The sequence below is a fragment of the Drosophila kikkawai genome, chromosome 3L, assembly GCF_030179895.1.
Source record: "Drosophila kikkawai strain 14028-0561.14 chromosome 3L, DkikHiC1v2, whole genome shotgun sequence".
NCBI classification, from domain to species: domain Eukaryota; kingdom Metazoa; phylum Arthropoda; class Insecta; order Diptera; family Drosophilidae; genus Drosophila; species Drosophila kikkawai.
The window spans coordinates 35,793,319-35,806,614 of record NC_091730.1 but is presented as its reverse complement, the minus strand read 5'-3'; the positions used below and the strand labels follow the sequence as shown (position 1 = coordinate 35,806,614).

At 48.0% G+C, this 13,296-nt stretch overlaps 1 protein-coding gene across 1 annotated transcript; it reads left to right on the top strand.

Annotated features, from left to right (window-relative positions):
- The first annotated feature begins 8,657 nt into the window (after window positions 1-8,657).
- Window positions 8,658-10,184, top strand: LOC138928479 (uncharacterized). The gene is made up of 4 exons (XM_070285558.1): window positions 8,658-8,662; window positions 8,734-9,296; window positions 9,415-9,543; window positions 9,766-10,184. The coding sequence occupies exons 1-4, from the start codon at window positions 8,658-8,660 to the stop codon at window positions 10,182-10,184; spliced, it is 1,116 nt and encodes a 371-aa protein (XP_070141659.1).
- Window positions 10,185-13,296: the final 3,112 nt, after the last annotated feature.

The following is a 13,296-nucleotide window of genomic DNA, read 5'->3' as shown; positions in this document are numbered from 1 at the left end:
ATCTGGCTTGAGGAAATGGGAACCTTGGACGCGATTACCCTGGCGATGGCCAGGTGCACCTCCGTTTTCTGCGTCCGCTCGGTTGCCCAGCAGCGGCGACTCTTTCGATCGGCAAAATCTCCGCCGCCCGGGATGACCCAGCGGCGATGGCGGGCAAAATGCAGATCGAAAGGGAAAGGGAGAGGGGAAGGGGAAAGCCTTAGAACGCGCGATCACCCTGGCGATGGCCAGGTGCTCCTCCGTTTCCTGCGCTCGCCCGGTTGCCCAGCAGCGGCGACTTTTCCGATCGGCAAAATCTCCGCCGCCCGGGATGACCCAGCGGCGATGGCGGGCAAAATGCAGATCGGAAGGGAAAGAGAGGGACAAGGGGAAAACACGCGCCGGCGGCGATGAACTCGTAGCTCGGGAAAACCCAGCAGCCCCGATGCCCACGCCAGATCTGTGCCCGGGAGTACCCAGCAGCGACAAATCCCGCTCCCGTCCCGCTTCTCTGGCCCGGAGCTTGCCCAGCGGCCACGCGAAGTTGGTGCGGGAGAACCCAGCCACCAGCTCGCGAGTGAGTGAGCGGGAGGGGAACACTTTGGCACGCGTCACGGAAAGGAATGACTTTTAACAACGCGGAGTTTCATGCGGGTGCGAGGGAGAAAGCGATAGGTTTTTCTGACTTCAGTTTCGGTGCTTTATTTTATTAATTAATTATTATGTCTACATTTTCCTAATCTACGACTGCCGTCCCTAACCTGGCCCTACGCCACACTCCAGGAATCTACCCTGACATGGCACTCGGCCGGCTCACCCCCTGTTGTCGGTGGACGTCAAAACGTTTTGATCGTGTTGTTTATGTTTTGATTGGCATGTAAATAAACACGATCAAAACGTAAACACGCACGATCGTCGGAGGGGAAATGTCGCTGCCTCTGCCGCTGTCGCGTCGGCTGGCGTCGGCAGCGGAGAGGGGAAATGTCTTTAGCGCGGTCGCTACAGTCCGTCTTTGAAAAATGTATACGCTTGTTCGTTGCGGTCTTAGTTTAAATCTAATTTGGCCCTTCTTGGGCAAAGTAACTTTTGGGCTTCATGCCCGCTAAATGTACAGTTGTGTGTGTGAGTGTGTAGTGTGTGTGTGGTGTGTGGGTGTGTGGTGTGTGCGTGTATGATATGGCTAATCCTAACTTATCTCCCTATACTAATTACTAAACTTAACTATAAACTTAACTAATATTTACATTATTTATAATAGGGTTTTGTGACTTCGTCACACTGCTTAGTTGCAGGATCGCCTTTTTTGCCTTTTTTGATCCAGCAGTGTCCTTGCCTCCGGAGTTAGTAAGGGCGCCCTCATAGTAGGTGGGACATCAGATTGGCGCTGAAGTGGCGTAGCTCTCTGGGCGGCTTCAGAGATTGTGGAAGTGAAGCTATCAACGTATGCCTTCAGATCGCTGCTGGTTGTAATTGGTGTGTTGAGCACGGTGTGAGCATCGATGAAGGACTTAAAAGTGGCAACGTCTGCATGTGCCGGCAGCTCCTTTATGGAATTGAGCTTCTTTATTTAACAGGAAAAGCAACGGGAGGTGGTCAGAAGATAGCTCGGTGAGTACTCTAACGGAGACTTGCTGTTGCCTGAAGCCTTTTGAGATGCCAAAGTCAATTGCACTGGGGGTGGCGTTTGCACGATATGGGTAGCAGGTGGCTTCTCCAGTTGCTACAATATCCACATTGACATTGGGCAGGACAGAGCTGAAGGTCCGGCCCCTGCCACACATTCTGTAGTTGCCCCACCACCTGTGTTTGACGTGCCAATCACCTGCAGCAAGAAACTTATCTCCGAGATTGGAGAGGAGCGTCGTGAAATCTGATTCTGTCCACCTGACAGCAGCAGGGCAATACACCGAAGCAACGTTGAACCTACCTCTTCTTGAAGATATCTCAATGGATATGCCCGACTTGACGAGGATCGCTGCGCCAGACGATCTCCGGTCGTCCGGATGATCGGCTTTGTGCAAGGTAAAGCCAGGGATCCTGAAGGTGGACCGCGAGCAGAGGCGGACTTCTGACAAGAAGAGGATGTCAATTTCGTATAGCTCTATAAAAGCATTGATCTCATTTGCTTTTGAGCTTAGCCCATTGGGGTTCCAGCAGGCTATTTCAAGCACACCCATTGTGGAGAGTAGAGGAGGAAGGCCGCGTCTGCAAGATTGCTTGCATTAGTGTTTCTACCAGAGACATCATCCTGTCGAGCATCGTAAACAGCTGTTCTAGTTTGGCTTCCAGAGCGGCATTTGCGGTGGAATGTGTTGGAGGGGAGTATTTTCCATCTCTTGGCGAGCGTGGCTGCGTTGTGCGATAAGTAGGTTCCTTCTAGCTACACTAGCAAATGATTCGTTACCAACGTTGGGTGAGAGATGGGTTGGATGAATAGTGTTCGAATCTGTGGCTGCTGTGGTCTTCAATTGATGATTTTGCTTGAATGCTACTTGCAGGTATTTACGACATCCTCTGGAGTTTGCCGCGTGAGTGTTGCCGCAGTGAATGCAGCACCTAGGGTAGGATGGTTTTCTCCGCATTCCCTGCAGATATGATGCCGTGTGCAGTATGCTTTGGTATTTTTTTTTTTTTTTTTTCTCGCGGGGTTCCGCTGCCACCTCCCGCCCAACCGACCGAGGGGCGCAGCCGCGTGACGTACGGCACGAATCGCGAACTAGATAGACGCGGTGAATGAAGGAAGAAAAGAACGAGGAAACGTTACGAGAGTACAAAAATAAAAATTTATTAAGAAAAAAATATAATATAATAAGATATATATATAAGTAAAAACGCATGCAAAATAATTATAAAAAAAATATACTATGATGTTACTAACTGATAACTACGATAAATAAATAAAAACGCATGCAAAATAAATATAAAAAAAATATATTATATGATGTAACTAACTTATAACTACGATACATAAATAAAAACGCATGCAAAATAAATATTAAAAAAATATATTATATAATGTAACTAAATAATAACTACGATAAATAAATAAGAACGCATGCAAAATTAGACTAACGTGATACATTACGAGCTAACTCAACAAGTATTAAAGTTTTTAGTACGGAAGGGCTATCACTACGAATAATAATGTCAGAGAGGCGGTTGTTATCCGTACATAAAACGCTAAAGGGTTCATGTACTTTAAACTCCCGCCTACAGTGATTTACTACTAAAGGGATAAGGGTTCTAGATGTTAGTCGGGGAACGTGGAAGTTAAGCTGCCCTAAAAGAAAGGGGTTATGAAGGAATACGACACCAAGCATCGTTCTACGGTTAGCTAGGGAGGGTAAGTTAATTAATAGGAGTCTACTAGAATAGGACGGTAGCCTCTCATCAGCATCCCAAGGTAGGCCACGGAGGGCGAAAAGTAAAAAGTTCTTTTGTACAGATTCAATACGGTTAATATGGATCCCGAATTGAGGACTCCAGACGCATGAACCATACTTCAATATAGGGCAAACTAACGAAGTAAAAAGGGTCTTCGTTATATAAGGGGAATCGAATTCCTTCGACCACCTCTTCATAAAACCGAACATGCCTTTGGCTTTATTAACCATGCACGAAATATGTTCAGAGAACGAAAGTTTAGGGTCTAAGCGAACGCCTAAATCATCAACAAGAGATATTCTTTCAAGAGCGCAATCATTTAGCATATATGTGGCAAACTGGGGAGTGACACGTGAAAATGTCATCAGCTTGCATTTAGAACTATTGAGATGTAATAAATTAGCACGACACCATGCTTGAAAGTTATTAAGATCCGATTGCAGGTCTGACTGGCAAGAGCTGTCCTTATACTGCAAGCATAGCTTAACGTCATCAGCGTACATAAGTACTCTAGAATTCGTTAGAACCAGCGGGAGGTCATTGATAAACAATGTAAATAGCTGCGGGCCGAGGTGGCTACCCTGTGGGACGCCAGAAGTGACTCTGAGGAATTTGGATAGAGCATTTTTAAACAGAACCTTTTGAGTTCTGTCACTCAAATAGCTCAAAATCCATTTAAGAAGATCGACAGGAAACCCGACTAAGTCCAGCTTCCTTACAAGAAGAGAGTGATTAACCGAGTCAAAAGCTTTATTGAAGTCTGTGTTAATTACGTCGGTTTGGAAGTTACGTTAGAAACCTCTAATAACGAAAGAGGTGAGTTTCAGAAGATTTGTAGTGGTCGATCTTCGCCTCAAAAATCCATGCTGACATGGAGAAATTACGGATCTGCATAAATGCTGCAAATGAGGAGTAATTACATTCTCGAAAAGTTTTGGAATTGCCGACAACTTAGAGATTCCTCTATAATTGCTGGCGTCCGATTTGCTACCTTTTTTGTGGAGAGGAATGATAAATGATTCCTTCCAAATAAGGGGAAATTCTGAGGTTTCTAGAGATTAAGGTAAACAATTTTACAAGTGGATTGCACAGAGCCCCAGCACAATACCTGAGCACGCAGCCTGGTATTCCATCGGAACCCGGTGAATAAACTGGCTTTACACGATGAAGATCCGAACTAAGGGAACTTTCGTTTAAAATTAGGTTCGACCTGGGCAAAGGTTAATTCGGTGCAAAACAGGCCACTTTTCAAACGTTTATTGTGGCGGAACGGCTAAAGTTTGTTTAATAAATTAAAAACCATAAAATAGCACAACATTTGAATAGTTTTTGATAAATTTTGTATTGAAAACTATTTAGAGGTAGATGAGTTATTGGGAATCTCCCGAGTCGTCTCCAAAAAAAGATGGTTTACGGTGTACATCCTAACTGTCCACAGAATCATCCGATCAAAAAAAATTATACCTCATTCGTTAAAGGATAAATGTCCCGAGGTATTCACGAAGCGTTTTTATATTAAAATTTTTTTTTCCCGATTTTTTATCAAAATTTGAAGTCAAAATTCTCATGCATTGAACACTAACCGACCTTCGTTCAACTCTGCATAACTTCGTCAATTTTCCTATGATCGATGTAAAACTTGGACACAATATTCTTAAAATATTGAACTTAAAAAAAAAAAACGAAAAAAAAAATTAAATACCTTACCCCCCCTTAACAGAACACACGATGCAAAGAACGCATTCATGGCACTGTAAAAAATATCCACGGAGGACGCCATGTCAGTGCATCTGTAAAGTTCAGACCAATTAAATTTGGAAATCAAGATATCTAGCCTTTGAAAATTTGCCTTACGAAAGCAGCGAACTTTAGTCGCTGAGCAACTCAGATCAGGTTTGGTCTTTACGACAGTCCCCAAATCGGTGGTCACTTCGAAAGTAGGATGGTAAGGGTCTTCGGGAAGCGTCAATGGATCAACTCTTGTTAAGTTTACACCTACAGGATCAGAGACGAAACACAGATCGAGTAAGCGATTTAAAGAATTTAAGACATGGTTAACTTGGCACAAAGAAATGTCAAGCAAGCCATCTATCAGGTCATGCTGTGCCGCAGTTTGGAGGACATTGGACGTACCATCTGATGACCAACGAGCTCCAGGTATATTGAAGTCTCCTAGAGTTATTAGTTGGTCTCTATCAGAAAGCATGTTGGAAACGGCCTGAACTGCCGAAAGGTGTTTCCAATAAATAGGCTCTTCAGCAGATGGAGGAACGTAAGAACAGGTTATATAGATAAAACTACCTGGAAATGATAGTTTTAAATTCAATACATGTGAGATCGTCAATTTGCACCAGTGCGGAAATAAGGGTGGAGTCAACGGCAATTAAAACTCCACCACCTCGCTGGGAAAGACGGTCCAATCTATAAGTTGTGTACTTACCCGGAAAAATTTCGGAGCTGAGAATCTCCGGCTTTAACCAGGTTTCGGTAAACACAATCACCTGGGATGCAAACGAAAAACTATCAGAATACAATTTAGAGAGCTTGCCGCGTAAGCCTCTATTGTTCTGATAGGAAAGTAGGAGGGAGGTATTTAGTTTTTTGGCACTGCCGTGACGCCCGCTGTCGCTGTGGTTTGTGCCGGCTGTGAAGGCCGTTTTTTCTTTATTTTTACCTCGTACTCCTTAACTACAGCGTGCTCGGGCCAGAAGTCACCAGAACAAATTGTGTCAAAAAGATCGAGGGAGACACTTATCTTGAAAGATGAGATATCTCTGGGGTATGAGAAATTGAATTTTTTCACTTTCACAGTTTGGGCTTGTGTTTTGCTCAGTATATGAGCTAGTACATCTTCCGATGCGAGATCAGGGGCAAGCCGAGAAACAAATATTGTTTTTAGTGGTGGAATAGCGGTGATGGGCTTTGGTAACGCAGCATTACCGACTTCTGCTAGTGGTTCAGCCCTATTTTTGCCCTTTGGGATAGCTGAGATTTTTTTTGAAGTCTGCAGTGTCAGAGATTGAGACCCCGCAGCGGACTCAACTGATAATACTGGGGGATCTGCTGCCATTACTGCCCCGGCTCCTTCGAATGCCGAATCTTTAGCCGTTCCCGATCTCAACACCATTGGAGTTGGCGTCAGTGTCGGGGGCTGTGCCGAGGGAGTGTGCCAAATCTTTGGCGGCTGAGGTTCGCCGAGCAGCCGACCAGCAGCCGATTTTTTGCGCTTTGGTGACTCGCTTAGCAGCTTCATGCCGCTAAATTGAGCGTCCAGCGCTGTGAACAGGTCATTTGTTTTGCGAAAATTCACCCTAAGTTTACTAAAACCGCTTTTGGTTTTCCGCATCGCAAAGCCAGCAGTAAAGGCCGGGCTGATCTGAAAAAACCTACTTTTGGCAGCCTTTAATATCCGTTTTCCTGACATCTTTTGTACAGGAGCGGATTGCTTGCATGGCTTCTTGCAGGTCACTATGTGTTTGCAAACAGCAGAGATGTTTTTCAGAAGCTTGTTGTTGTCAGCCTTCTTAACGTCCACAAACCTCATGTTGAGCAGAAGCTGAGTTGCCTTGTTACGAGGGGTATAGATGCGCAGTACGCAATGACCCTTTTCCTGCAGGCACTCAATGATGTCCTCCGATGGAATGTCATATTGAATGTTCCTCATTACCATGCGAAAGGGTCGGTCTTCTGGAAGCTGGTGGTGGTGGAAAACAGTTCCTTTTTCGCGGAAGTGTCTGGCCACGAGCCTGTAGGCATCGGAGGAGTTGCACTGAACGGCGCAGTCGCCTGAGTTCCGCGCTTCTCTAATAAGAGCATCCAGCTCACTGCGAAAAGCAGAAAAGCTAACCACACCGGGAACCATAATCCTTGGGACCTTGGGAGATCAAGCCGATGGCGGTGCGGCTGTTTGGACTTGTCCTGAGCTGTTGGAGTTTGCTGGCTGCAAAGTTGCGTCGGACTCATTTGCGGCGCGGTTTTTCGAGGCTTGCGAAGTGGAAGGCTCGACGTCCATTTCTTCCTCGTCGCTTAGGGGTATGAAGCGGTTTTCAGAATTGGCGGTATAGCTTGTCTTCTTGTGGCTTACCTTGGGAGAGAGAACGGTACCTGCTCTTTTCTTTGCTGCTCCTTTGTTTGGCTTTGCGGTGACTTGCTGCCACCCTGGGGTGCAGTTGCATGATGATGTGCAAGTAGAAGCAGGATCTTGCCTCGTACTAGTTGCAGCGGAACACAAACTGCCATTCGAGCTTGTTGTGTACGTCAGTTGAGATGAGATCAAGGATGTTACGGTACAAGTTGTGATGCAGCTTGTAGGAGCCCATCTGGTTGTTTTTCACGTGAACTTGCAGGTATTGTCCAATTGTAACTCGCGAACTGTGGCCTGTCACCACTCGCTGGCCGGCCAGTCGCACGTGTGCGTAAACGAACTTTGTCAATTAAATTGGTCACCACAAACACTTGCCCTTCGGATCTGCCATCTGGGCTTGTCGACGGCCGAACATTGTAATCGATAGGTAAAATAAGTGTTGGAAGGAAATTCCAGTATTTTGTAAGTTATCCGATATTATATGGATTTCTTGGCCCATGAAGTATGGGCCTACTAATATCGGCACTGTGAATGCCGCCTAAATTGTGCTTTTTCATTGTCTTGTGAATTGAAGGAGGGCACACTGCGGTAAGCTTAAGTTAGTTTAAAATGTATTAGGCTAATTTAATATATTCACAGAATAAAACACGCGCCTAACGCAACGGCCCTTGAAGTAACCCTCTCTTCGGACCTACTTGTGTGGGGGAGTCGTTAAAGGCAACTCCATATGAAGCAAGGCAACTCCTTTTATTTGCAGTCCTAGGGAGACTGCAAGGGCAACTTGCGCTGGATGGTTTGATGCCCAGGTAGAGAGTTGCCAAGAGCGCATTCCGTCCCAGAAGCAGAGTCGCAGTCAGCGATATAGTGGAGCGCAGCCAGCGCCGAACACTGGGTACGGACGGAGACGCAGTCAGCGTCAATTGAGGTATCCGCAGGAAGCGGACAGAAGGCGCAAGGAGCGTCAAGCGTCGGTGTGACGCAGGCAGCGGCACAAGGGTCGCCATTTTGAAGCGCGCTGAGGCAGCGCCATATTGGACCTGGGATGCAGCATTCCCCCAGGAGGAGTTCCCGGCTGAACGGAGGGGAAGCCACCCCACCAGCCACTATGGTGACTACAGTAGCGTCGCAACCGAGGAGTACTGCTGTCACAGCTGCGAGTTCAGTGTTGGAGGAAGGCCAGCCACTCACGTCGTACCTTCTGGAGAGGACTATGGCGTTGGAGAATGAGCTGAGGCAGGTTAAAGTCCTGAACAGTGAGAGCACCGCAAACCGCGCGCCAATCGCAGTTGGCCCAAGCGCAAATGGCGCCGACAGTGGAGCGTCGGGACGGCCGCCATCTTGGGGCGAGCCGCCAGTAGCCACATCAAGGATGAAGCACGCGGGACAGTGAAGTCGCTGCTGATTCACCCTGGGAACGTCAGCGCCGTGAGGGAGCAGCTGCGCTTTAGGTTTGGCCGACCGGAGCAGCTTATACGCAGCCAGCTGAACAGCGTGCGAGAGGTGCCGCCGATTTCGGAGCAGCACCTGGCGAGGATCGTTCCCTTCGCAACCCGAGTGAGTAACCTCACGGCCTTCCTGCAGTCAGCGAAGGCGGAGCAGCACCTGGGGAACCCAACCCTCATGGAGGAGCTTGTGGCAAAGCTTCCTACGAGCAAGCGAGTGGATTGGGCCAGGCACGCTGCATCTATCGAGCCCTTTCCCACTGTAGCGCACTTCAGCACCTGGCTGCAGGAGTACGCAAACATCGTGTGTACGATTTTGGACGTCGAGGGAAAGGAGCCGAGGGGTCGAGTCCTGTATGCGAGCGTCGACCAGAACGGAATCGAGCAGCGGGATGATCGGCATGGAGGTTGTCCCATTTGTGGAAGGCAACACGCTACGACGAGCTGTAGAGAGTTCATCGGAGCTTCGCCACCGAGAAGGTGGAGCATGGCTCTGCTTCACATGCTTACGGATTGGTCATACAGCTAGAACATGCGAGGTGCACGGCGAGTGCCAGATCAACGGATGCCGCAAGAGGCATCACCGTCTGCTACATGGAGCGGACGAGGGGCGAAGATGGCCGGAGCAGCAAAGTGGCTTCAGGCGCCACGACGGTGGGAACCAGCAGTTTCCAGACGGAGCCCGGAAAGAAGGTCTTCGCCACGAGGTGGTTACAGGGACTACGAGAGGAGCCAGCAGTCGGCGGTCCTCAGAAATAGCCTGGAGATAAGAGCCAGCAGTCGGCGGTCCTCAGAAATAGCCTGGAGATAAGAGCCCCGCAGCCAGCGGGGGCGCCTGTGCAAAGGAATTTAAGCTGCATAGACGCATACTGCCAGTAACGCTGTACGTAGCTGGTCGCCAGGTAGATACCTACGCGCTCCTGGATGAAGGATCCTCCGTCACGATGATCGATGACGAGCTACGGAGGGATCTGGGAGTGCGAGGCGAACATCGACAGCTTAATATTCAATGGTTTGGAGGAAGGGCCAGTAGAGAGTCCACCAACGTGATGCGTCTAGAGATAAGTGGAGCTGGGAAGCCCACTCGCCACGCGTTGAGGAACGTGTACGCCGTTTCGAGTTTGAGTCTGCCGATGCAGACGTTATGTCGGCGAGATGTCCAGGGCGTACATAAGGATGCGCATCTGCCTATGAAGCCCTACAGCAACGTGGTGCCGAAGTTGCTCATCGGACTGGACCATGGACATTTGGGATTGCCACTTAGGACGAGGCGGTTTGCCAAAGAGGGACCGTAAGCGGCCGCAACCGAGCTTGGATGGGTTGTGTTTGGGCCGGTAAGTGGACAATCGACTACGCCGTCACCGAGGTCCTGCCTTCTAGCCGTGTCGATGGATGATACGATGGAAAGGATGGTGGAGGACTACTTCGAGATGGAAAGCTTTGGTGTGAAGCTCGCGCCACAGGTCGCAGCTAGCGATGACGCGCGGGCACAAAGGATCCTCGAAGACACCACGGTGAGAGTGGGGCGTCGCTACCAGACGGGACTACTCTGGAAGGACGACCACGCTGTGCTGCCACGGAGCTACGAGATGGCGCACAGACGGCTGATCAACGTAGAGAAGAAGTTGAAGCGCAACGGGCAGTTGGCGCTGGAATACGATGGGATCATCAAGGATTGTGTATACAAAGGGTATGCGAGGAAGCTGCAGCAGGATGAGGTTGCGGCGAAGAGCGAGGCTATTGAGGTATCTACCCGAGCGAAGGAGATACATGCGGAGGCTGGTTTCGAACTATGCCAGTTCTCATCCAGCTCACCCATCGTGGAAGCGGCGTTGGGACCACCTGGAAGAGTCAAGAGCGTCGGATGGGGTGAGATATGGAGGCACAAGATCCAGTGGGACGAACCACTACCGGAGGAGATAGGCAGAGCCTTTGCTACCTGGCGCAGGAAGATGGACATCAGCGACACGGTATTATGGACGGACTCAAAAACGGTGCTGAGATGGATCGGCAGCACCCACCGCCGCACAGTAGCGCCTTTTCTCATTTAGTGTTGGAAAAATCATCTTTTGAACCAAATAAGGTAATCGAATAATTTAAACGGCATTGGACAGGTAATTGTTGTAGAATATATATATGTACTACATAAAGTACCACGCCCACAAATAAGCCTTTTTAAAGGGTATCAAAGTGAAAAAATAATTTTTTTTCAATGAAAACAATTTTTAAACACAAATTTTTATTAAATTTTTTATGTTTATTTTTATGTATGCTCAAATAAAAATAATTTGAAAACTGAAAAAAATTTTTTTTTTTTAATTCGAAGTGTAACCGCCACGCGCTACAGTTAGTATATTTCTTGAAATGTATGAAATTGTGTCGGTATTTTGGTATATTTTACCCTGAGTTGTTTTGGTTTTTAGCGTTGCATTTCCGCAGACGCAGCTCGACGCAGCCGATGAAAGTTAATTCTGGTCCAGGAAAGATCCACGTAACTTGTAGACATAGTGTAGTCAGTGGCTTTCATTGGCGTCAGAAGATATAGACTACTTTAGGCAGAAAAAGGTGAAAAAAATGGACACCTGGCAGGTAGCGATTTACCTGTAGAAGCCCAATTCAAAGTGTCGTTTTTTTTAGGTTCTTTAATAGTTTATGAATGTATCTATCATTTAAAGTAAAAACCATGACCATTGGTTTTATGGTTTTTTTGTAATATTACCTGAAAGTCGACCAATTTACAATTTTACCAATTTTTGGTATGATGCAAAAAACGAAACAAAGTTCAACTTTAAATGCTCATAACTTCTACAAAAAAATCTTAAAATTGTTTTTATAGCAGATTCTGAATCCTTGTTAAATTTCCTGTCGAATAAGTATGGTTAAAATCGTTTTTGCGAACATGACTTTTTTGATTTTTGCAACGCTAATTGTTCGAGAGGCGCTACTGTGCGCCGGTATAAGCAGATTGTTGGCAACCGAGTGGCGGAGATTTTGGAGTCGTCGGAGGTTTCCCAGTGGAGATGGGTACCTACAGCTGACAACGCAGCGGATGATGCGACGCGGTCGCAGAACAAGGCGGACCTTAGCCCGGAATCCCGGTGGCTAAGCGGTCCCGCATTTTTGAGGCAGCCAGTGAGCGGCTGGCCAGTGCCTGAGGAGGGAACTGAGCGTGTTCCGGATGCATCTGATGACGAGGAGATGCCAAGTAAGTTTGCATTGGTGGCCACAAATAAATTTTTCATTCCGTTCCAGAGATTCTCGAGCTCCAGCCGCCTGGTGAGGACCACAGCCTGGTGCTTGAGGTTTGCGCGTTGGTGCCGCAGACAGAGAAACGAGCTCGAGGAATACGGACTCACTGCAAAGGAGTGTGAGGCCGCGGAGAACCTGCTGGTCAGACAGGCCCAATTGGAATCGTTTCCCGACGAGCTGAGGTCGGCGAAACGCGGAAAGGAAGTCGCCAGCTCGAGTGAAATTCGAGGTCTGGCGCCGTACATGGATGAACATGGAGTTCTACGAGTTTATGGCAGAATTGATGCCGCGCTGTGCATGCCGTACAGTGCGAGGAGGCCTGTGATACTGTCACACAGGCACAGTCTTACTGAGATGAAGGAGGTGATCTCGTCGTGCAACGAGTGCAAGTTGCAGCGAACGCGGCCGATGCCGCCGATAATGGCACCCCTTCCAGAGGATCGATTGGAAGCGGGTGGCCATTCAAATATACTGGATTGGACTGGATTGGAGAGAATACAGAGTGAGTTATCCAGCAGGAGCATTGAATGGGTCTTTAATTGCCCATCGAACCCGTCCGAGGGCGGAGTATGGGAGCGGATGGTGCAGTGCGTCAAGCGAGTGCTGCGCCATACATTGAAGGATGTCGCGCCGAGGGATCACGTATTAGAAAGTCTACTGATCGAGGCGGAGAATGTGGTCAATTCGCGTCCGCTCACCCACTTGCCGGTGGATGCGGACCAGGAGGCGCCGTTGACGCCAAACGACCTGCTCAAGGGAGCAGCTAACCTGCCGAATACGCCTGGTTTGGATGCGGAGCTGCCCAAGTAGGGTTCTACGCGAAAGCAGTGGAGGATTGCTCGTATGCTGCGAGACCGTTTGTATGGATTTCTTGGCCCATGAAGTATGGGCCTACTAATATCGGCACTGTGAATGCCGCCTAAATTGTGCTTTTTCATTGTCTTGTGAATTGTAGGAGGGCACACTGCGGTAAGCTTAAGTTAGTTTAAAATGCATTAGGCTAATTTAATATATTCACAGAATAAAACGCGCTCCCCAACGCAACGACCATAGGCCCTTGAAGTAACCCTCTCTTCGGACCTACTTGTGTTGGGGAGTCGTTAAAGGCAACTCCATATGAAGCAAGACAGGGCTAGCACAGGTATTTATGCCACCATT